Source organism: Eulemur rufifrons, chromosome 17, assembly GCF_041146395.1.
Source record: "Eulemur rufifrons isolate Redbay chromosome 17, OSU_ERuf_1, whole genome shotgun sequence".
NCBI classification, from domain to species: Eukaryota; Metazoa; Chordata; class Mammalia; order Primates; family Lemuridae; genus Eulemur; species Eulemur rufifrons.
In genome coordinates this window covers 51858586-51883974 of record NC_090999.1, presented here as the reverse complement: position 1 = coordinate 51883974, position 25389 = coordinate 51858586, and the positions used below count along the sequence as shown (strand labels likewise).

Here is a 25389-nt window from a genome sequence, read left to right as displayed (position 1 = left end):
TTACAATGCTAGACTATTTGGGTTGTTGTAAATATTAAAAACAACAATTACTACCATTTATTGAGCATTTAGCTTGTGTTAGGAATCCTGCCAAGAAATTATCATAAACGGTATTATTTCATTCTCATTGTAACACATGAAGTAGTGCTACGGTTTGAATGTGGTGTGTCCCCAACAAAACTCATTTTGAAGTCTCATTGCCAGTGTGACAGTCTAGGGAGGTGGGGCCCAGTGGGAGGTGTTTGAGTCGTGGGGGCAGATGGCTCATGAATGGATTAATGCCATCTCACTGGACTGAGTTCTTGCTCTCAGATTAGCTCCCACAAGAGTGAGTTGTTATAAAGCGAGGTTCCTCCTCCTGTTTGGTCCCTCTCTTCATGCACCCATTTCCCTGTCCACTTCCCTGCCATTTTACAAAGCAGCCCAGAAGCCCTCACCAGAAGCCAAGCAGATGTGGTGTGTGCTTTTGGACTTACCAGTCACCAGAATGGCGAGCCAAATAAGCCTCTTTTCTTAATAAATTACCCAGCCTTAGGTATTCTGTTATGGCGACACAAAACAGGCTAAGACAAAGAGGAATTATTATTTCCACAGTAAAGACGAGGAAACTGAGGTAGCACGTTGCCCCTGGTCACAAAGCTAGTGAGTGTCTTGCGTCAGGTCTGTCTGACTGCAGATTCTGTGAGAGATAATGTGAAATCAGAGTGGTGCCTGGTGCTTAGCAAATGTTTGTCCTCTTTCCTCCCACGTGCATCTGTGGCTTTGCTAGATCTGTGACTTCTGTAATAGATGTTTGTATGTAACGCTCTGTACAGCACGTCTGTCATACTGCCCTCCTGTGGTTCATTTGGATAATAGTGTTTTCAAATAAGCATTTAATTAAAGTATAATATACGTGCAAAATAAGCGTTATTTAAAATGTATCTCTAAAGTCACCTAAGTGTATGGATATTTTTGGAGCTTGTCTGATTCTGTAACCTTGGTATACAAGAAATATCACTTTTTGTTTTCTACAGTCCAACATGATACCTAACTCTGAGCCCTCATCTGGCTGGCAAGATGCTTAACTTCAGTCACTCCAGTGGCTTCTACCCTGTCTTCGCCAGTGTCCACCATTCCCTCTGTTGTCTGGGAAGAGAAACCTTCTCTTCCCTGCCATTGCACACGCTGAAGCTTTATCTCGCCATCCTGACAAAGAGGGAGGAATTTTTCTTGCAATTATTTTTTCCACCCGACTGCTCTGTTTACGGAGACATTTATAAACCACCGGAGAAATCTTCAACTTTCACACTTAAGAAAGAGCTCAGCTCACCAGGGAGCAGAATGTTAATTCAGTTACCAGTTTAAATGCTGGAACATTTTTCCAAGAGAAAAATAAAAAGGTCCGCTGTCCCCACTTACCAGGAGCTTAAAGTCACTAAGTGAAACTCACTCGGAGTTTTCTTTTCATGTGTGTGGGGGTGGGGCAGAGGCGCGCGGGGGCAGCTTCCATGGACTGGTTCTCTTGTGCTACACAAAGTGACACACGCGTTTGAGACTTTGTCAGTTGCTGGGCACACACCATCAGGGGACGGCCTGGTTTTTCAGTGGCTCTATACGGGAGGATTTAAAGGTCTCGTATCAGATATGTGCCACTGTGGACCCAGGTCATGGTCGTGGGATGGACGGCAGTGTCAGGTGGGGCAGGGTAGTTAGCATGGAGAGGTAAGGAGTTTTCTCTTTTATTCTTTAAGCACCATTTAATAACAACATGCACAGAAGTCTCTGTTCTGAAATGTATTTAAGAGTTAGCACCATCCTCATGCCAAGACCCACTTGTGTTTCAGATAACGGAGGGCAGACTTTGGCGGGGGGCAATAACTGGCCCCTCCGAGGAAGAAAATGGAGCCTGTGGGAAGGAGGCGTCCGCGGGGTGGGCTTCGTGGCAAGCCCCCTGCTGAAACGAAAGGGCGTAAAGAACCAGGAGCTCATCCACATCTCCGACTGGCTGCCGACGCTCGTGAAGCTGGCCGGGGGGCACACCAATGGCACCAAACCCCTAGATGGCTTCGACGTGTGGGAAACCATCAGGTACCTGCACACCTTCCCCTTTTTCCTCCTAGGACAGAAACACCAAGAACAGCTTAACCCCACTGAGCGAGAAGGACAGCTTTGTGTTAAAATTTGTGTTCAACTTACAAATACATGTTTTTTTTTTTAGTGCCTTTAGAGATATTATAAATATATATCTGTTTTTTAAGGTCTGAACTTGAGATTGTGGGCCTGTGTTTTACATGAAGAACAAGATTCCCCAGCCTCTCACCTCTCTGGAAGGTCTTTATAGCTGAGAGGCTTTGTTTAGAAGTAGATGAGGGTATTGTTAGCTTTTGGCAGGGTCGGGACCTGCCTGTTGCCTGCTAGGAGAGTGGAGGCCCAAGCAGGGGGAAAGAGCCAGAATGGCAGCCAGGGGTATGTTTAGTTCCATTCATTAATAAGTATCTATTGAGCACCTACCATGTGCCAAGCCCTGTTCAAGGTGCTTAGAAATTAGGAATGAACAAGACAGGCAAGATCCTGGTTCTCAAGGAGCTTGTATTCTAGAAGGGGGAGGAAGTATCAATCAAGTAAACACATGTATAAGCAAGATGACTTCCGGTGGTGACAGGAGCTATGAAGGCAATGAAATAGTATGTTGTGTTGGAGAGAGCTAGCAGATGTTAAGGAGATAACATCCAGGGAACAGGACCCAGACTGAGCTTTGGAAATAGCGGTGGTCCTTTTCCTGTTTAGACTCCACCGTGCAGAGCAGTGGCCCCAGGGTAGGGGGGCATGTGCCTTAGAGGGTGAGAGATGCTTCCTTGGGGTGCAGGCAGAAAACTTTGACTCTTGTATTTGAATTTAATTTTATCTCATCATTTTTAAAGTATATGTTTTATAAGATACAGAATATATTAGTAGATTTGTACATATGTCCAATTTATAAATAAATATATACATACTGGAGGTATTGTTTTTACAGATGGAATGATAATTGTCTAGGGCAATGGTTTTCAGCCTTCGTTTGGTGTTGCAGCTCTGTTTGGGGTGGTGGCAGCTAATTGACTGGTCCCCTAGTGGCCAAGGGGAGAAGACCTTTCATGCCCGTCTTCTTTATCCCACTCTGGATGTCCTAGCTCAAAAATAGTAGTTTTCAGGTTTCTATTTGTAGGAAGTACACAATGGAGTATTTAGGAGTAAAGAGCCATGATGTATTTAACATATCAGGGGTTCAGAAAAAAAATTGTGTTTGTATGTATATGTATGTGTATGTATACAGAGAGAATTCAAATGGACTCCAATATTAACAAACAAATAAAAGAATATAGGTAAAGAGCATAAGTATTCTTTTACTATGTCTTATTTTTATAACATTTTGTAAATTTAAAATTATTTATAAATAAGAAGTTTTTAAAAATAGGAAGGTCTGGCATCACTGGGCCATTTCCACAAGGCCAAAAACTGGCTCCATTGCTCCCAACTCCCAACACAGGCCCACTGCACTCACCTGTGTTCCCTGCCTTGTCCCTGTAGGCATTTAAGTTTATAATCCATGGTGTAATCATAGCATTCACATGCCATAATTTACCAATCCCCAATTATTAGACATATAGATTATTTCTTATGTTTTTATATTATCGATTTTTCTGTAATTAATAATTTTCAGCATAAAAAAGTAGAGTTTGGCATGAACTCCCACTGCATGATAAAAAGGAAATAAAACAAAAATTTCCAAGCAAAGCAAAACCTGAACTTCAATTCAGGTTATCGCCAACTTTCAAAGTAAAGGCTGCTGGAGGTTTGACTTGAAGTAGGAGAAAGGTCTGAATGATTTTGATATGACAACATTTCCAGCATGCTTCACATCCAATCAGTTTTGATTTTCATTTTGTGTTGTTTTAATGGCAAAAATGTTATAAATCCTGGCTTATAAAAGCACATAGTAGCAAAATGGAAGCAAAGCTCTGTAGCACACTTTACCAAGTGAAGGTAGGCTTGAGTCGACAAACAGTTGCATTCGTTATGGGTAATTTCCTTTGTCCTCAATATACTGAGGTTATTATCTTTGGCAAAGTTCTCATCATTAATGTTTGTCCATATAGGCAAATTTTGGATTATAAATCCACATTTCGGTCTTAAGATTATCTTGATCAGAAGCAACCTTTTAAGAGTTTGGCTCATGTTTGCTTCTGCCTGTGGAGAAATTGGAAAAATTTTGGTCACGTTTAACCCCACATTGCAGAAGGTCTTTCTTCAGTGTTAGAATGTTCTCCTAGAGACCAATCTGTTATGGAATAGCTCTTTGTTCAACAGTATACATAATGGTGACCGCAGGACTTTAACTAAAAGATATGGCCAAAATCATTATGCAAGTATGCTAAACCATTTTACTTAAACATAAAATTTCTGCCTGAAGTTTAATCAAGCATTTTAAGACTTATTCTCTGGAAATTCTGCAAATTTCTCTTACTAAGTGAAGAACCACTCTCATTATGCCCCATTTCTTAATAAAAGTTCCTTAAAAAATGATTTAGCCACTGGCCCAATAAAGTCATTTCCTCTCATGGCATTAAGTGAGCCTTCTTTCAGTATTGGTGGTGGAACATTTGGCACCCGTGCCTGCCGATAGATAAATCGACCAGCCAGTCACATTGACGTTGGAGCTTCTTTTCCAAAGCAGCAAAAACAAACGGACAGCCAAATGTCACAGACACTTGATCTGTGCCCAGAGGTCTGGAACTTTTTTCCCAGAAATGGAAATACCATTCTCAAGATGATGGTAGTTTTGAAAATTTCGAAAGAGGCCCATGAAATAGGAATGCCAGTAATGGATGAAAAATAGAATTGTCTGTGCTGAGAGCATCAGAGGTTTAACTAGTTGTATAGTTATCAATTTCTCTTAGACCTGCTTCAAAATATTAAAGTGTTAGAATAAATATCTGCAGTTCTGGAGTAGGGACATTATTTGCAATAAAGATCCTTCCACTGCTTCAGTTTTTCTTCTTTCTAAGCCAAAGACCACATTTGCCATTTCCAGGGACTATAGCTTCTCCAGCTCTTTCCAATTCCGTAGATTTTCTGCTTTTCAACTTGATAAGCATCCTGTAGGTTGTTTGAAGATATTTCAATTGTTTGACAAAAACGAAAACCAAAGGATTCATATTTCATAAATTTCTTTTTAATAATTTTATCATTCATTAAACTTAAAGCACAACGCCTGATCCTAATAGTAGGTACTTTTTTTTTTTTTCATCAATGGGGAACTCTTTTAGATGTCATAACAGGACGATGGTGACAATTGAATATTATCTGATAATGTAAAATATCTTAAAAACTTAATATGTCTTAAAGACATCCCCCCCATGGATATCATTTCAAGAAGAAAGTTAAAGAAAAAAAAATACTTTTCATCCCACTTTCACAGATACCATGAAGCCCAAGGAAGCATGATGGTCCATGAGCCAGAGGTTAAGAACCTCTGATCTAAAGTGATACTTTATTCTGAATATTGACAAGATGACCCAGACTGATTATTGAATAATATTTCCCTTTTCACTGATTTATACTTTAATTGTACTACTTTAATTGTGCTTTAACTTCTTATTAGTACTATGATCTATCTTGGTGCCCTCTGTTTTAGTCCACTGACTTATCTGTTCTCATGTTAACACCTCACTGTTTGATGCTTGTATTTTTAGAGTATGTTTAAATATCTGCTAGAAATAGTTATCAGCCTTTCCTTCATTATATTTCCTTCACAAAATGTTCTTGACAAGTCTCACTTTTAATTTTTTCTGATGAACTCTAAAATTATTTTGTTAAATTGAAAGCAAAGCTTTTTATAAATTGGATTGAATGAGAATAAGCCCATAAATTAATTCAGGAAGAATATCCATACTCATTCTTTTCACTTGGACGCTTGAAGTTGTCCCCCAGCTTACTAGTTCTCTTTTCATTTTTTAAAAGATTTTTTTTTTGTTTGTATCTCATTTTAGATAGATTCTATTGCTAAGCCTTCAAGGTTTTAATTTTTTTTTCTCAATGTCTAAGCTTTGATTAATTCCATCCAGTGTTGTTTCATCTCATACATTGTAGCTTTCACTTCTAGAAATTCAACTTGGGTTCTTTTTAATATCCTCCTTGTATCTATTAATAGTTAACTTTTTGGACATATAGAATACAGTTATAATAACCATTATAATGTCTACTGCTAATTCCAACATCTGTGTCAGTTCTGGGTTGATTGTGATTAATTATTCTCCTCATCATGGGTCACATCCCTTTTAATCTTTGATCTGATGCCAAACATTGCGCATTTTACCTTGTTGGGTGCTGGATATTTTTGTATTCTTATAAATCTTCTCTCTTTGTTCTGAGATGCAGTTAAGTTACTTGGGAACAATTTGATCCTTTGGGGTATTGTCTGTATGATTTATTAGGCAGATCCAGAGCAGTGCTCAGTGTAGGGCTAATTATTCCCCACTACTGAGTCAAAACTCTAGTAACCCACCGAGTGGCCTGTGCCTTAGGAGTGTTTCCAGTCTGGCTGATGGACATAGGTGCTGTTCCCAATCCTGCACAAATGCTGAGCACAGTTCCGTTTAATCCTATCAGATGGTTCTTTCCCCAGTTGTGATATTGATGTTTCACTCACACGCATCTTCTGATCATTACTCAGCTAAATGCTTCAAGGGTGTCTTCTGTAAATTTCCCCGATCCTCTTTCTATACACCTTTCCCTACTCTGGTACTCTGGCCTGTGAACTCTAGCTCCCTTGGTCTCCTTGGACTTTCAGCTCTGTCTCCTCAACTCAGGGAGTCCACTAGGCTACATTGCAGTTGCCCTTCCCTGCACCAGGGCTTGGAAACTCTCAAAGTAGCAAGCTGGGCAATGACCAGACTGGCCTCCTTTGTTTCCCATCTTTCAAGGATTATTGTCCTTTGCTTGATAGTCAGTGTTTCGAAAACTGTTGTTTTTTATATTCCATCTGTTTTTCTTTGGGTTGTTTTAGGCAGGAGGATAAGTAAATCTAGTTTGCTGGTTACTCTGTCTTTGCTGGAAGCAGAAGTACCCAAAGAAAAATTTATTCTGCCTTTACTTTCTTGACCAATATTTTCCTGCTAATTTCTCACTTTCAAGTGTTTATTATGTCATTTTAGGAGCATAGACCCAGCTTTTTGAAAGAGAATATTATAAATCTTACAACTATTCTTTCCAAAAGAAGTTTCATCTTCTGTATTCAACTTTGTAATCACACATAGTGAAATTATATACATGTAGATCTATATGTTTAATTATCTTTAATGTTATCAACATTTTTATAACTTTTCCATTCTTTAGTTCTTAAGTTTAGTTAATTTTTTGATTAGTTGGTTAATATTTTAAAGCAATTTTCAGTAGAAATACATAAATGATAAGTTTTTCTGAATTTTTGCATGTGAAAGAATATATTTCTATTACCTTATTGGTAAGTATAGTAGTGATAAGGGTGCAAATGATGATTTCTTCTTTGACCCATGTATTTAGTAGTATGTTGTTTGGTTTCCAAGTATTTCAGGCTTTCCCTAGTTATACTATTGATTATTAGTTTATTTCTGTTGTGATCAGAAGACATATTTTTTATTATTTCCATCCTTTTATAATAAATGTGTGACTTGGCTCAGCATATGGTCTTTCTTGGTATCTATACCATGTGTTATTGACAAGAATGTATGTTTTGTAGTTGTTGAGTATAGTGTAAGGTTTTCTTTGTGTGCCATTTTCTTTTAGTAGACAAGTTTATTGCTATCACTGTTATTTTTATTCTTAGCTTTGTCATATTGTTTTGTTATATTTATTTTTATCTTTGATCTTTTATTTATTAGTTCTTTTAATATTTATAGCAGTTTATATTTTACTGTGGTATTTACCATTATACTAATATCTTTACATAATTCTCTTAGATCCTATATTCTTTTTTTAATTTTTTCTTTTTCTTTTTCTTTTTATGAGACAGGGTCTTGCTCTGTCACCCCAGCTAGAGTACAGTGGCGTCATGATAGCTCACTGCAGCCTCAAACTCCCGAGCTCAAGTGATCGTCCTGCCTCAGCCTACTGAGTAGCTGGGACTACAGGCATGCACAACCACACCTGGCTAACTTTTCTATTTTTTGTAGAGGCAGGATCTTGCTATGTTGCCCAGGCTGGTCTCGAACTCCTAGCCTCAAGCAATCCTCCTGTCTTTGCCTCCCAAAGTGTTAGGATTATAGGTGTAAGCCACCACACGTGGCCCTTTTTTCTTATTTAGGATCCTCTATTTGGTTTGTCACCGTTAAATGACATCTTCAACTTAGTACCCCTAAAGAAATCAAGTAGCTTATGCAACTTTACCCTTTCTCTCTCTTTTCTCTTCCAGTTTTATTATAAGTTCTATTATTTCTACCTTGTCAGAGCATATGATATGTAATACTGCTCTCTCTTTATCCACAATTTTTAGTCTTAGATCTATAATAATATATTCAATGCTGACCACTTGTCCATGTGTAAAGGGTTTACAATTATCTCTTAGTTGGAAGAATTCATTCTTGAATAGATTACTCAGGATTTTTTGAATTCTTGCATGTCTATGAAAATATTTGCTATAACCTTGATAATTGAAAAGCAGCTCATCTGATTAAAAAACTCCTGTCTCATACTTTCTTTCTTTGAGTTTCTTGAAAATGTTACCCCAATCTTTACTTGTTTTTTATGTTACTGTTAAAAAATCTAAGGCAAATTTAATTTCCTTTGCAAATGACTTGGTCCTTTTGTCTGGAGGCCCAGATTTTTATTATCACTATTATTATTATTGATTAAAGTCTACGACTTTTTATGGATGTGTCTCAAAGGTGACCATACTGGATCAATTTTACCAGATACAAATTGGGTTCTTTCAGTCTGTACATTCAGATCTTCTTTTATTTCAGAAGTTTTTTTGAGTTATAGTTTTAAATATTATATTCCATTGCTTTGCTTTTCTTCTTCAGGGACTCCAATTACAGGTAATATCGAATCTTCTTTCTATATATTTTGTTTCTATCAGTTTCTCTCTGATCCTTTTTGTCTTTGTTTTTTCTTTTTTTTTTTTTTTTTTGAGACAGAGTCTCACTCTGTTGCCCAGGCTAGAGTGAGTGCCGTGGCGTCAGCCTAGCTCACAGCAACCTCAAACTCCTGAGCTCAAGCGATCCTCCTGTCTCAGCCTCCCGAGTAGCTGGGACTACAGGCATGCACCACCATGCCCGGCTAATTTTTTTTTTTTTTATATATATATTTTTAGCTGTCCGTATCATTTCTTTCTATTTTTTAGTAGAGATGGGGTCTCGCTCTTGCTCAGGCTGGTCTCGAACTCCTGAGCTCAAACGATCCGCCCACCTCGGCCTCCCAGAGTTGTTTTTTCTTTATTTTGAATTAATTATCTTCTCTCTTTTCATTTCTATTCTCTACATGCTTTCGCATAGAGAATGTTATGTATAATGTCTCATTATTTCTGAGATTTTGTCCTTTTTTAAATGTTTTTCCTTTAGCTTGATGTCTGAGTTTTAAAATCTCTGAATTGTGTCTCATTTTTCTTTTTTAACATATTGGCAGTTGCTCATTTAATTATATTTAATTCATGTTGAAATATCATGTAACAGTTTTCCTCTGCTTTGTGACTCTTTTTTTTCCATAGTAGGAGAATGTCTTCATTTGCCAAGTTTTGGAATTCTCATTTTCTATTTTTTTTAACTTGTATGGTAACTTTGTATAGATGCTGAGTTCTTTTTGTTGTTGCTCTTCATATTTATGTATGTTGGCTCTTTCTGGACCTGCAATAGCAGGCAATCTGTGGAGGTGGGATTTGGATAGTTTAATTTACTTCTTAGTGTAAGAGCATCTTATATTTCCATATGTGCACTTGAGTGCTGATCAGTTAGTTTCAATTTCATAGTGAGTACATGTGGTGTTTGTTTTTCCATTCTTGTGATATTTCATTTAGGAAAATGGTCTCCAGTCCCATCCAGATAGTTGCAAGAAGTATTAATTCTTTTTTTTATGGCTGAGCAGTACTCCATGGTATACATATACCACATTTTATTAATCTACTCATGAATTGATGGGCACTTGGGTTGATTCCATATCTTTGTGATTGTGAATTGTACTGCAATAAACATTTGTGTGCAAGTATCTTTTTGATAAAATGATTTTCTTTCCTTTGGGTAAATACCCAGTAGTGGGATTGCCGTATCAAATAGTAGGTCTAATTTTATTTCTTTGAGTTACTTCCATTCTATTTTCCATAGAGGTTGCACTAGTTTGCAGTCCCACCAACAGTGTATATAAATAAGTGTTCCTTTCTCTCTGCATTCATGCCAGCATCTGTTGTTTTGGGACTTTTGGATAAAAGCCATTCTCACGGGGGTTAGGTGATGATATCTTATTGTGGTTTTAATTTGTATTTCTCTGATGATTAGTGACGTTGAGCATTTTTTCATACGTTTGTTGGCCATTAGTTTATTTATTTATTTTTTTTGAAAAGCTGCTGTTCATGTCTTTTGCCCACATTTTAATAGGGTTGTTTGATTGTTTCTTCCTGATTTGCTTGAGTTCTTTGTAGATTCTGGTTATTAGCCCTTTATCAGATATATAGCATGCAAATATTTTTCCCATTCTGTAGGTTGTCTGTTTGCTCTGTTGATTGTTTCCTTGGCTATAAAGAAGCTTTTTAATTTAATCAAGTCCCATTTATTTATTTTTATTGTTGCTGTGGTTGCCCTTGGGGTCTTCTTCATAAATTCTTTGCCTAGGCCAATATCTAGAAGAGTTTTTCTAACATTTCTTTCTAGAATTCTTATGGTTTCATGTCTTAGATTTAAGTCCTTTATCCATCTTGAAATAATTTTTGTGAGTGGTGAGAGATATGGATCCTGTTTCTATCTTCTGCATGTGGCTATCTATGGATGGAAGTAAAACTCAATGGAAATCACACAGGTAGAGGGGGGAGAAGGGGATGGGTAAAATCATGCCTAATGGGTACAATGTACACTATCTGGGTGATGGGCACACTTTTAACTTTGACTTAAGCAGTACAAAAGCAATCCATGTAACCAAAACATTTGTACTCCTGTAATATTCTGAAATTTAAAAAAAATAAAGTAATATAATTAAATCACTAAAAAAATAAAATAAAAATAACCTCTGCCAATTATTAACTGTATGACCTTGAATAAGTTACTCAATATTAATGAACCTTTAGTACCATATCTGTACAATGAGTATAATGACATTGCATAAAATTACCGTGAGAACCAAAAACATATTATAGAAAAAGACCTGAGCACTGGGCCTAGCATATTTCATGAACTGAATAAATGTTAACTATGTCTATATTTTGGTGTTAAAAAAAAAAAACCCACCATGTATTGCTACAGTGAAGTGCAGTTTCTTTTAACAAATGTTGCCTCCTTTCTTTCTGGTCTGCCTTCTCATGATTCTAGGATACTATGTTGTTTTAGTAGAACCCTGGTCTTTGGCCGCTTCCTTCTTTCCCTTTACCATCCATCATCCAAAGACACTTGTTCTTCCTCTGCTCCTCTCTCAGCATTGGTGCCTGCCCCAGACAGCCACTCTTGTCCTGTACACTTCTGTGTCCAAGTCACTTCCTTGGACTCCCTTTCAACTCCCCAGTATCCATTGCTCTGATCCACTAGGTATAAGACCCGTATCAACATTTTGTCATGTAAGGTGTGATCCTCTCTTTCTGGGCTTTACCTTATCAGACATGATCTGAGTCCCTTCCCCTTTTCCTCTTTTATACCCACTCACCCTCTTCTGCATAATCCTAGCCTGACTATCCTAGGGTGGATGCTGGCACTGACTCTTCAGAGGGTTATTTCCTCACTTTATCATCTGGGGTTTAAATGTGCTGCCTCCTGCTTGTGTTGTAGGCTTGCAGTTCGGGTGGTTTTACTTTCTTTCCTTATCAATATAGTTTTTAAGGAGAATGGATGGAGAGATTTAAATTTAGGTGGCCACCATTATTCTATGAAAATCTAGAAATTCACATGTACTTAAGTTCCTGCTCCTCTTTAAGAAAAACAGCACTAGAATCTGTAGATGAAACATTATACGTACGGTTTGTGAAATAAAGATAATAGGGAGCCCCAAACAGTAGCCTTGCATTCAGAAACTACCATTCAAAGACTATCTAGCTATCTATGTGTGTTTTTAAGTTAAAACTAAATGTTTAAGGAGGGATGTGTTATTTTTGATTCCCTACTTTACCAACCTCTATGCTAAAAGGCCTTCTACTCTACCCCAGTGTTGAGTGCTCTGAGCGTTGTTTCAGATTGTTTTGTTAGGTGGTTTCAGATTCTAGGAAGCTACACATCATGCCTAGTGTCTTCCATGTCCTCCCATGTTAGTCTGGTATCTGCTGCCTGGGTAGACATAGACAGGGAGGCAGCCAGGGATGGCGGTGAGGGCAGGCGTGACGGGCTACCTCTGAGGACAGTTAGTGGGAGGTCGTCACCCACTTTTTGTTTAATGTAGCCATTGAATCTTGTCATTTGAGGTAGACAAAGTGAATCCATCCTTTTCTTTCTTTGGGATTAGATTTTGATTCTTCTGGTAGAATCTAAGAATACGTTGTTAATCTCCTCAGCATTGGCATTAGTGAAAATCCCCTCAGGACTCTGGCATCTGGTCTCCTCTTTAGTTTCCAATGCTGTTGCCAGTTTTCATCTTTTTGTAATTCTTCATGGGTATTAAAATGGAAATGGGAAGAAAGGCATATTAGGCTCTCTGGTTTATCCTGACTCTAACCCAGAAGTCCTACCAATTATTTTTCGGTAATGAATAGGGAAAGATCATATTAAGAGTATGATTCAGTGATTTTTGATAATATTACCTTTTTCTTGAGTAGCCTACTAAAAACTTAATAAGCTTTCTTAAGAAAAATGTACATGAAAAAGTATCACCCCAGATATAACACTATAACAAATGAATTCAACATGTATTAATATATTTCCTCACCAAATTTAGTCAAAATTTTATAATTTCCATACCTAACCCATTCATGGTAATATTTGCATGTTAAAATAGCATTTCAAAGAGCATGAGATTTATGCAAACCCAATGTCACCTTCACATACACAATGAAGAAAATAAATCCGCTAGGACTTTCACTAGCATAGCGATTAAAAGTGTGTACACTATCATTAGATCTCATTCCGATCCTGTCTCCTCCACTTATTATTCGTATGATCTTGGGCAAGTTAGTTAACGTCTTTAAGCTTTAATTTCCTTGTGTAAAGTCTAACAACAGTGGTGCCTTCTCCATGGGCACTAACGTGAGGATTTAGCACAGTGCCTGGAACATAGTGAGAACTCAGTAGCTAGAAATGAAGATGACGGTGATGATGACGATGGTTACAAAGGATTAACAGGGTGGAAATTACCCTGTGGATGTCTCTTCAGTGTTTTAATCAGTAACCGTTTGGTTTTTTTCCTGCAAAATTTCTTCTCAGAAAACATTGCCATGGCTATTTTGATTTCTGAAAATTTGACACTGCCTTCCAGGGTGTGTCTTTTATGACAGATGGTCAGCAGCTAGTGGTAAAAGAAGTATGGAATGTAATAGCATTTAATTTATTTATGGGAAATATTTCACTGCCCCACCCTTAAACCAGTAGGAAAATGAAAGTCAAAAACTGGCAACTCTATTTATAAATGGACAGCGCTGTGATCTCAGTGTCTGAAACTGTAGACCTTTAGAAAATATTTATAGCATATTGGAAACTAGTCACCGATCAGTGAGTGGCCCTATTTTTGTAAATAAAACTAATCTAGAAAATGTGAAATTTGGGGTAAATTTAAATGGAATACTGATATGTCATTAGAGACAACAGGATATCACTTAATGAGTCTCTAAGAGAAGAGGATGAAGAAAAATGATTAACTCTTTTATTAATAGAGGCATTTGCAGTTAATAGAGATGTTTGTTTATGGAGCCTTAAAAATAAACTAGATGAATGGAAACAACACATTCAAGGAGACACTGAGGGCATGTGTACATTTTATTGAGGAGACAATTTAGCACAGGTGGTGAGGAGCAGGGAATTGGGAGTCAGTCTGCCTAAGTTCCAAACCCAGTTCTATCACCTGCTCAACCATATGATCTTGTGTCACTTAACCACCCTGTGCCAAGGTTGTCTCTACCTCAGTGTTGAGGATTAAATGAGATATTACATGTAAAGTATTTAAAATGGTGGGTGGCACATAATAAACGCTCTGTCAATGCAAGCTACTATTATTCAAACCAGCCTGGCCCAAACAAACAAAAACCAGAAACAACTCCAGTTTGGTTGTAAACATGCCCATTTCACTGGTGTAGAAGTAGGTTTCTGTCATTAAGCTGTGAAAGGTGAACAAAATAGTTCTGTTCTTTTTCTTTATGTAGTTCTTTGCAATTACTGTCATTGCCATTACTATGTGCCAGGGTAGGGGGTGAGCACTGTGCAGTAGCCATCCTTGAACTGTCCCATAGATGCCACCTTAAAGAAGCTAGTAGAGAAGGTGCTCCATTCCCAGCAGCCTGGAGCCCAAACATCTGCTATAATGAAAACACTCATAACTTTGGTTCCCCTAAAACCAGGGCATTTCATGAACTTGTGTGATTATGGAAAAAATCATCTCTCATGAACATCATAAGTCATTATTCAGAGATTTAAATTTCACAAATGGAATGAACGGTCAAATGAAGCCAGCGTTACTTACACAGCTAAACTATACCACCTGCCTAAACCAAAAAATAAGAAAAATTCCTATTTTTTGTAGAGATAGGGTCTTGCTCTTGCTCAGGTTGGTCTCCGACTCCTGGCCTCAAGCAATCTTCCCGGAGTGCTAGGATTGCAGGCTCCCCCAGCCCCCCAACTCTACAGGTGCAGTGTAGAGTGAGCCACCTTCTCTTTTGTTTCAACAAAACATAAGAGTAGAGGAACATGCATAAGACATGTTCCTCTTTCTTATTATTGGAAATTGTTGATGTCAGAAATTTCCAGAGAAGTGGGGAAGGGATAGGAATAAGATAATAGTAGGAAAAGTTTGCCCTAAAAAGACCAGGGGGGGAAAAAAGACCAAGCATTTCACTCCAAATACAGGAGTGAGGTCTTTTATATGATTATTAGAGACCGTTCAAATTTAAGTGGCCAAGGATTTGTATTAATAATTCTTAGAGGAGAGGGTTTCTGAACTACACTGAAAACATGGGTATTTACTGAACTTTTGTTTCTTTTAATATATAAAGAGAAAGTATATTTACTAACATGGTAAATATGGATGGTAGATATTCTTTCCCAAGTATTGTAATGATGACCAGTTTCTCAGGTCTGGGGAAAGCGAACTCCTTCATAGACAGTGGCCCTGCATCAAGTCTGGGGCATGATCTTCCTATCTGTGTCATCCAGAACTTGAGGGAGTCCCTTCCCCAGCAGTTGGCCACCACTCCCTTGTCTCTGTGCCCTTTACTGGTCCTTTCAAAATTATGACTCTAAGATATTTCCTAGGCAAAATTACGAGGCTTGCAGAGTTGGCTTTGGGACCTCTCAGTTCATTACCCTCCCCTCCCCTCCCCTCCCCTCCCCTCCCCCCAGCGCCATTTCTCCCCAGGTTCTACTCTGGGTGACTTGTGTCCACTTGCTTGGTTCCAGCATCAATGTAGTGTGCCCTTGTCACCACTGAAATTAACCATGTGGTTTCTGTGCCCTCCTGAATTGTGTGTGTGTGTGTGTGTGTGTGTGTGTGTAATTGTTTAGTGAATCTGTGCTAATAATTTAATGTGTTAATTATTAATGGAAAACCATAGTCCCTCCTTCCCTCCCCCTTAGGGATTCCCTAATGGTGTTTGGTTATTGTTTTAATCACTTGTCACATACTGTATTTTTCTTGGCTCATATCTCTAACCTACATGCTTATCAAAATATTCTGATTAGTGCGTTATAAAAGTAAAATCACAACATCCTCAAGATAGTTGGGGTTTTTGGCTCCTGTTGGCATCAGGATGATTTTGCCTATGAAGATTTTTCCCAACAAATAATTAGTCAACTAGGATTATCCACAGCCATTGATGTACAAAAAAGTCATCTCATCTTATTAAGTTTCCTTATTTTGAAATACTTGTGGCTCTTCTGAATAATATATGTATAAACTCTCTCTAAAGATATTAGAAAAATTTCCTTCATTTAACTCTGCCTAATGTTTTGGAATATTCCAGTGAACTCCGCTTTTAAAGATGAGTGGTTATATAGTAATATATTGGCTCTGAAAGTAGGGGGTTTTCCCCCTATAGTCCAGAAAAATTCTTTGTTTTTAATAGTTATCCTAAAAATTTAACACACAAATTTTATGTAGCTAAATCAAAATTCCGTCAATACCCTCTTTTCAACCAATACAGAGACTTTAAAATGCTTTCATTCTGATTTCCCCTCCTCACTTACTTGCTGTTATTATCCAGGCTTTTAATTCTATTTGCTTGGTTTTAAGCCCACAAATTAGACATCATCATCATCATCATCGCTCTATTTAGATTTTCTCATGTTTGCCATTTTCTGTGCACGTCACCCCTACTTGCATTTGAAGATTCTGGGCTCAAACCCTAGTTCCTGGCATTTTGGACTGGTTGACACTCTCCAGGATAGACAGGTAGTTAAAGTGTCACAGAAAGAAAATGAGAAGAGAAGGGCCCTTGGACATGAGCCTTATCCCCGGCCCCACTTCGCACCCCTCCCTACAGCGCTGCCCTCCTGTCCCCAGGACGGCGAATGTGCTGAGTATTTCCCTCCCACCCTCTCTAGCCAGTGCGTTTTATAGAATAGACAAGGACAACAAAATCTTATAGACCGCTAAAGTTAAATATATTCAATTTAAAGGACTGGTATTTATTCTGAGATTGTCCTTCTAACCTTTTTTTTTTTTTTTTTTTTTTGCTGTTAAAATTACTTTTATTTTATGAAATAACGGTGATGGTAGTTGAAGCTTTTTTGGTTTTGTTTAAATTAATTAATTTTTGTTTTAATATTTCCTTACTTGGCAAATACAAAGTTGCAAATCACGACCTAGATCTTTTGAAACTTTCCTGGCCCTTGAAATCCAAAACCACTGCTATAAACAATTAGCTGTGCGTTTGGGGTATAGACATTGGGCCACCTGAAAGCATGTCCTCTTGGTTACATCAAGAGCATTACTGGTTATTGGCCGGGCGCGGTGGCTCACACCTGTAATCCTAGCACTCTGGGAGGCCGAGGCGGGTGGATTGCTCAAGGTCAGGAGTTCGAGACCAGCCTGAGCGAGACCCCGTCTCTACTAAAAATAGAACAACATTATATGGACAACTAAAAAAAAAAAATCTATATAGAAAAAATTAGCCGGGCATAGTGGCGCATGCCTGTAGTCCCAGCTACTCGGGAGGCTGAGGCAGTAGGATCGCTTAAGCCGAGGAGTCTGAGGTTGCTGTGAGCTAAGCTGACGCCATGGCACTCACTCTAGCCTGGGCAACAAAGTGAGACTCTGTCTCAACAAAAAAAAAAAAAAAAAAAGAGCATTACTGGTTATTCAGATTGTGTACAAATCCTATGATGTCAGCAGTACTTTGGAGCTTTTAGTACTTAGCTAAACAGTACTAGATTATCAAGTAGTCCTCAGTACCCTCCCAATGATTTAAATTGTGTTTAACAACCTCCATAAGGCTGAGTTTATATTAGCAAAATGACCTGGGTACTTCATGTGATTCTCACATACACCTGCTGGTGTTTATGCTCCCAATGTTTTAAGAACACTGTTTTGAGAGTCACACAACCCAATATTCTACCAATAACTATGTACCTTCTTCATTTGTAACAGGAGAGGGTTGAGTCTAAGTGATCTCCAAGTTACTTTACAGCACTAATGTAGGTAGTGATTGTATATGTATGGACACTTTAAAAAAAAAATCTTAAAAAGATCTATTTATTTCACATGTATTTGTATTAAATCTAAGATCCATATTGCAAATTTGGATATGGAAGATATCAGTTTTTCTTATGTAGGCTAATCTTTAAGACTTATATTGCATCCGTAATATCGGTGCCACAATTTTGGCAGATGCTCTTTCTTCATTTCCTTGTAAGTGTTCAGTATGAGGTTTATCCAGGGTGACTTGAGTTCTCATTTCTCTGGTGTAAACAGGGTCATATTTAAACACAGCCACAATGTTTATTGCAAAGGGTCCCAGGTCTGTCCTATAAAATCGTCACATGCTTGACACTGAGGTTTTTATGTGAGGTGTTTAGTCATCGTTAAAATGTTGACAAATGATGACTGCTTGAAGATGTACCAACCACAGATTTTGTAGACCTCTGAATTCATGACAAAGTTGTTAACTGGCAAGTTTGTTATTTCCTACAAGTACAAGGAAAGGAAGTATTAAAATAACTTATGCCCATTTGAGAAAGGAAATTAACATTTCCTAAAAAATTCTTTTGCAGTGAAGGAAGCCCGTCCCCCAGAGTGGAGCTGCTGCACAACATCGATCCAGTCTTCGTAGACTCTTCCCCATGTGAGTACCCGGCTCACTGCTACCGTGTTATGTCAACTTGGCTCACAAAGACGCTTTTATCACCCAGTGTGTCTCTGGCCAAGCTTGCTCTTTTTCCACCTGAGTTGCTGTGAAGGTAAACAGTTCTTCATGACACTTCTTTTGCTAATCTCACTGTGGCCTCCATACCACAGAGTGCAGTCTGCTGTGAGAGGAGTGCCCACTAGTGAATCAAGAAAGGTGGCTTCTGGCCAGGCGAGGTGGTTCACGCCTGTAATCCTAGCACTCTGGGAGGCCGAGGCAAGAGGATCGCTCGAGGTCAGGAGTTCGAGACCAGCCTGAGCAAGAGCGAGACCCTGTCTCTACTAAAAATAGAAAGAAATGATCTGGACTGCTAAAAATATATATAGAAAAAAAATTAGCCGGGCATGGTGGCACATGCCTGTAGTCCCAGCTACCCGGGAGGCTGTGGCAGAAGGATCGCTTAAGCCCAGGAGTTTGAGGTTTCTGTGAGCTTGACGCCACGGCACACTAGCCCGGGCAACAGAGTGAGACTCTGTCTCAAAAAAAAAAAAAAGAAAGGTGACTTCTACTCTTGGCTCTGCCTTTTAGCAGCTGTGTGGCCTACAAGACCACAAAATGCTGTAATAGTCCTTTATAAATCCCCTGCAAGTGGCTCTAATGTCCTAGCATGGTGAGCTTGGGCCTAGAAAGCCTCAACAATTAGGCCCTTTGCCCAGGCTCCATCATAATGCTTATCTTGAGATGAGCTTCAGAAAACAGGGCTCTTACATTCCCTTGTTTGCATGGGCGCTCACATCCCCTCCTTTCTGGACGTACTGCTACCCCCACAGTTCAAGCTCTTCTTACTTCTTTGTCCTCTCCAGTCTGTGCTATAGCTCACCTCAAGATTTCCCTGCTCAGGGAATCACCCCACAGTAATTCTAAATGTGTCATCAGGCAGCCCCACTAACGTGGCCAGCCTCACTCCAGGCACTCCTTACCGTGTTCTTGCCTGCTAGACGCTTGCCATTTCCAAGGACACATGTCCTTGTACTGTCTTGAATATGCTTTTCCCTGTGCCTGAAATACCTTTTCCCTACTTTTCCACAATTTTTCTCATCCTTTAAAACCCAGCCTAGTGTCCCCTTCTGTGAATGCTTTCCAGAAGCCCCAGAAGAAACAGTCACTCCCTCCTCCGTGCCTCCCTTTGTATGCGTCTCTGAATAGCATCCATCACATTTTCATGTTTGTGCCTGCTAAGCCGAGAGCTCCTGGAAGTTGGGGACTATGTCATATTAATCTTTTTGTCTTCTTCAGTTAACACAAATACCCAGCGCTTGGTAGCCACTCAGTAATGACTGCTTGATGACTGAGTGGACAATTGGAGAGTTGGGATGCAAGAAAGACCAAAGTGAACACATTAGATCTGGACAAGAAAGGTCCCTGAGACAGGCAAGAATGGATACATTATGGGGAAATTTCTATTTCTGTTGGAGTAAACTGATGTCAGTGAGAGTGGCATGGAAGGTTTTGAGCCCTGGGGACTGTGAGAACAGTTTACAATTGTGCTGTCCAGGATGGTAGCCACGAGCCACATGTGGCTATTGAGCACTTGAGATGTGGCTAATTGTGGATTGAGATGTGCTGTAAGAATAAAATACATATCAGATTTTATAGACTTAGTACACCTATAAGATATATATTTTTTATATTACATGTTGAAAGGACAATACTTTGGATATATTGAGTTAAATATATTATTAATGTTTCACCTATTTCTGTTTCCTTTTGTAAATGTGACTAATGGAAAATTTTAAATTACATATGTGACTTGCATTATATTTCTATTGGTCTAGAAAAACTCTTCTCGACGGTACTAGGAAATGAATTGATTGACTGTGTATTAGGATCACAGAGCTGTGACTAGTTCCTATGAAGCTGCATCAATGGCTCTTAAACTTTTCTTTGCCCCAGCCCATCTGAGAGATAGGACACATTCCAGTCATATCAAAATCTCTAAGGGTGGCTGGAGGAAAATAGTGGGAAGGCAGGAATGGTTTATAAAACTTCCAAGTAATTTAATGCACTGCAAAACCCAGTCTAACCTAGGCCCAGGGAACGTGTGGGAGTACGATCCCACATTATAATGGTTGTAAACTGTCTTCACCTGCTAAGTTCTAGCTACAAATGAAAAGCTTTAAGCCCCCCTTCCTTACTAAGCTATATTTGGTTTGGCATTAGAAGTGGGAGCCTGAGAACTATATTCCTATATAACCACCATAGCACTGTGTGCTGCAAGATTCTTAGTGCAACCTATGATTTTTGCTGTCTTCCTAACATGTCCCTAGCAAAATAACAGCACAGGCTTCGCCAGTGTAAAAATTAGTGAGGGCATGGAAATCAGAATAGAGAATGTCTTAATCTTGCCACTCATAGACTGTAAGGATGTTTGCTTTTCTCGGACTCAGTTTCCTACATATTATGTGGTGGACCTGGTACTGCTGTCACAAATTCAGGGATGCTCTCCGGCCTTCTGCTATGCCTTGAGCATCTCTGAAGCCCACTCCAGGCCTGCATGTTGGTGTCCCTGCCAGCCTGGGACTCCTGGTCTGCCTTCTGCATGTGATGAGGGACATTGCCAGGCCCTTGCATCGAGGTAGAACCCATTCACTGTTGGTTCACGCAGAGTGTTCTCTATTGCCTGTGCCTGCAGGTGGCAAAGTGCCCCCTCCTCCTCTCACATGAGCAACACTGGGGGCCTTTTCCACCCGGTTTTTATATTCACTTCAGTCTACTGAGAGGCAGAGTAGAAAAAAGGAGAACTATCTTTGGGAACTTCCTCCCTTTTAGGATGATGATACCAGCCCATTTCTTTTTCTATGTAATTAATTTATGGGGAAAAATTAAATCCAGCTATTAATAAATATGTATTTATAGGACAGCCAAGTCTGGAAATCACATTCATAGAACATAGAGGCTTTTGTGGAGTAAAATCAGAAAGCAGCCAATCTAAGGTATAAATTAAGGATTGACAATTGAGTCAGTGTTGTCACGGAAACATTTCTGTGGTTTCCAAATCCAGCACTTCTTAGATTGCTTGCACTGACTTAGGGGAGAAGAGTAGTGTTCCACCTCCACCTTCCCAAAAGCCACTTCTTCGGTTTCCTCATCTGTGAAGTAAAGAATGAGTTAAATGATCCCTAAGGTCCCTTCTGGCTTCGGTATTCTGGGGGGGCCTCAAAGGAGCTTACTCGGTTTCTCTCCTTTTTCACCCTGCTAGAAAGGGTGAACTCGTTAATATGCAGCGGTGTTGCCAAAGGCATGGTCATAATTAGAGGAAGAAAGGAAGATACTAGAAACATTACAAGCTCTAGAGTGATCTGAATTGTTGTATGATTTTGTTGTTCCTACATCCTGCCGACCTTTCTGATCCCTGTTCTGAAATACCCTGTCATCAATCCACTTTTCCCTCTCTCTCTCCCTTCAGTGGGTCATCTTGGGGGTTGTGGACCCAAGTTTCCTCTGATCATGAATCATATGAATGGGCATTAGACGTTTCCCGGGGAAGCCCTGCCTTCTACTTAGACCAGATGCCCTCAGCGGCTGGCCTCCTGGATTTTAGCAGCTACACCACACCCCCTTACTCGGAGCGTAGGGCTCCTCCAGAGGCACTTCCTGCTGGTGGAGCCAGGATTTTTTTCATGGTCACAAACCCTTGGTAGGTTGTGGCTTGGGTACTAATAGTAAAAATACTCAAAGACTGGCACAAAAGATTGGTACACATACACACACACACACACACACCCACCCCAGAAGTCATAGGATCTCTCATAGACTAGGAGATTCACCATTCTGCAGTAAAACATAAAGAAGTCTCAGGATGTATAGATCACACACACATTAGGAAGACTACTATCAAAAAAAGAAAGAATGGGGGCGAGCGAGAGAGAGAAGGGGAAGAAGGGAAGAAGGGAAGGAAAGATGTAGGAAGGAAGGGGAACATAACGAGTGTTGGTGAGGATGTAGAGAAATTGGAACCCTTGTGCACAGTCGGTGGGAATGTGACATGGTGTAGCCACTATGGACAATGATATTATGGTTCCTCAAAAAATTAAAAAGTAGAATTATCATAGGAGCCAGCAATCCCACTTCTGGATATGAACTTAGAAGAATTAAAAGCAGGAGCTCAAACAGATATTTGTACACTCATGTTCGTAGCGGCATTACTCACAACTGCCAAAAGGAGAAGCAACCCTAGTGTCCGTCAGTGGACGGATAAACAAAGTGTGGCACATACACACAATGGAGTATTATTCAGCCTTAGAAAGGAAGGAAATTCTGGTACATGCTACAACATGGATGAACCTGGAGGACATTATGCCAAGTGAAATGAGCCAGTCACAAAAGGACAAATACTGTATGATTGCACTTATGTGAGGTATCTAAAGTAGTCAGATTCATAGAGACAGAAAGTAGAATGGTGGTTGCCATGGTCTGGGAGGGAGGGGAGAATGGAGAGTTATTGTTTAATGGGTAAAGAATTTACGTTTTGCAAGATGAAAAGTGTTCTGGAGAGGGATGGTGGTGATGGTGGCACAACAATGTGAATGTATTTAATGCCACTGAACTGTACAATTAAAAGTGGTTAGAATAGTAAATTTTATGTTATTTGTATTTTGCCACAATTTCAAAAAAATGAAAAAAAAGCTAAAACACAAACCCCATTATTCCCACCCAAAAAAAGAAGAAGAGGAAAAAGAGAAGGACCATGAGTAGGGTCTCTATCTTTTGCATTTACTGCCCTAAGGGTTCCGTAACGCAGAACCTAACATCATAGTAAGTTCTCAAAAGATGTTTGTTAATGAGTAAGGAACAAATCAACTGGTCAAAATCAAGTTTTATTGTCTCATACCCTTTCTTGAGCCTAAAAGTACCTCCAGGTGGCAGTTCACACTCTCCTCTTAAACCCTAAACCTACATCCTATGTTTTGTGCCTAAATAAAAATAACTTAAAAGTCACAAGCCACTTCTTAATTTGTAATTGACATTATTATATACAGATGTTTGAAACCATTCATCTGTATACAAGTGCTCGCCCGCACCATTCCCTGCATGGAAACGATCAGCCAGAAGAGCTGATGTGGGACTTGCCCTGCCCGTCCGCATTCCTTTCCCCAGACCTCCTTGATAGGCAGATACCGATTTCTAAAGCCCCTGCCTCCGGCCTCGCTCAGCCATGTCCCTGAGTCCAGGGCTCCACTTCTTTTTGCTGCTCTGTGTTCGGTTCTGCTCCTGCCTTCCTGGGAAGTTCCCTTGCATTGCTTCATGGGTCCCCAGTCTTCTCTGTGCTCCAGCCCTGGCTCCCCTCTTCTCCCCTCCTCTCCCTCCCTCCCCAGGTTCATGGACAGTGTCAGGTGTGTGGGCTGTGATTGCTCTCTTGTATGCTTTGAACAAACTTTGATCTATCTTTGGAGGCTTTGTTCTGAGGTAAACTTGGAAGTGTTTTGGTCTCTGTTCAGCTAGTACCATTTCCTTTTCCCTCCTTCCCTTCTAAGAAAAACTCTAAGAATTATTTATTCCCCCATGTCTTTAAGACATTTCTTCCCAGTAGGCTGACCCAGACTTGGCGTCTTTCCCCAGCAGGACAGGGTGGGCAGAAGAAACCTGTGAGAGAGCCTAGGGAATGGGATGGCTTCGTTCAAGCTGATTGATGGGAAAGTCTGGAAACATCAAAGTGGTGGGCGGCAGCCGTGATCTCAGGTTAGGCCTGAGATCCTGCAGGTGTGAACTCAGCTCTACCTGGTTCTGAGGGGAGCTCCACCTCCAAGCCTGCGCTTTGCCCAGGTCCCAGCCAGCACGGCCCAGACCAGGAGGACGATGGTTTCAAGGGCATTCGTTTGCCTTAGAGAAAATGTACCGACCCCTCCTGCAGGTGCCAGGCTTGCTCTTGACTGCTCTGAGGTAACGGCCCTACCCCATCCGAGCCCGCAGCCCGCCTGGGAAGGCAGACGTGGCATTGTGTGATGGCTAGAGCTCTCACACACAGCCACGTGTGCACCACACACATATGTGCCTGACACACGCACACTCCCGAAACACTCCAGTTCTGCCGGTGGGAGCCTGATTACAGATGAGGGGCACTGACAGATGCTAGCATTTTCCACGCCACCAAAGGCCAGGTCTTCAAAGTGATTCCGTACAGCTTTGTTACCATTTCATTTAAAGGGCCTCTTCTCTTTAAAAGGTCTAATGAGATGTTATTTCTCCTCCTGATTATAGGGTGAAAGAGCTGTCTTCCCTCCCTCTCCACTGCCTCACACACACTTTCTGTGGTGCGATTGCCAAATACATGCTTGCAATCCAAGAGTCACCGAGGTTCGAGTGCTTGGAGCCGCTCTCTGTTTCCTCTTGAGGGCAACATTCAAATCCATTTCCTATATTCTGTTGCTATTTCTGAGATTATTTATTCAGTAAATACTGACAGCCCACGATGTGTGAGGTACTGAAGATCAGTTAGGCTTTGGAAGAAGGCGTCACACCGCCACGCCCCTTGCTGCTTGAAGGCTGTTGGTGGTCCCAGCTGCCCCCCAGCAGGCTCAGACCCCTCAGCCTGCCTGCTGCAACCTCAGTCATCCAGCTGAAAGGGGCTCCCAGCACCGTGGCAGTGCCCTCCCGCAGTCCCCCTGCTTGTCCTCTGTTTCCCTGCCCCTTCCTTAGGGCCCAGTTCACACCCCTACCCGGAAAGCCCTCCCTAGTCCTTCCCAACTTGAGTCCCTTGAGTTTCTCTGGAGCTTCCCAGGACACTG

At 40.2% G+C, this 25389-nt stretch overlaps 1 protein-coding gene across 1 annotated transcript in view; it reads left to right on the top strand.

The window, feature by feature from the left end:
- The window catches only part of ARSB (arylsulfatase B), a 161241-nt gene that overhangs the window by 78438 nt on the left and 57414 nt on the right, over positions 1-25389 (top strand). Inside the window, exons 5-6 of the mRNA XM_069491999.1 lie at positions 1827-2070; positions 18531-18601. Of these exons, the coding sequence (XP_069348100.1) occupies positions 1827-2070; positions 18531-18601 (315 nt within the window). The remainder of the gene's footprint in view (positions 1-1826; positions 2071-18530; positions 18602-25389) is intronic.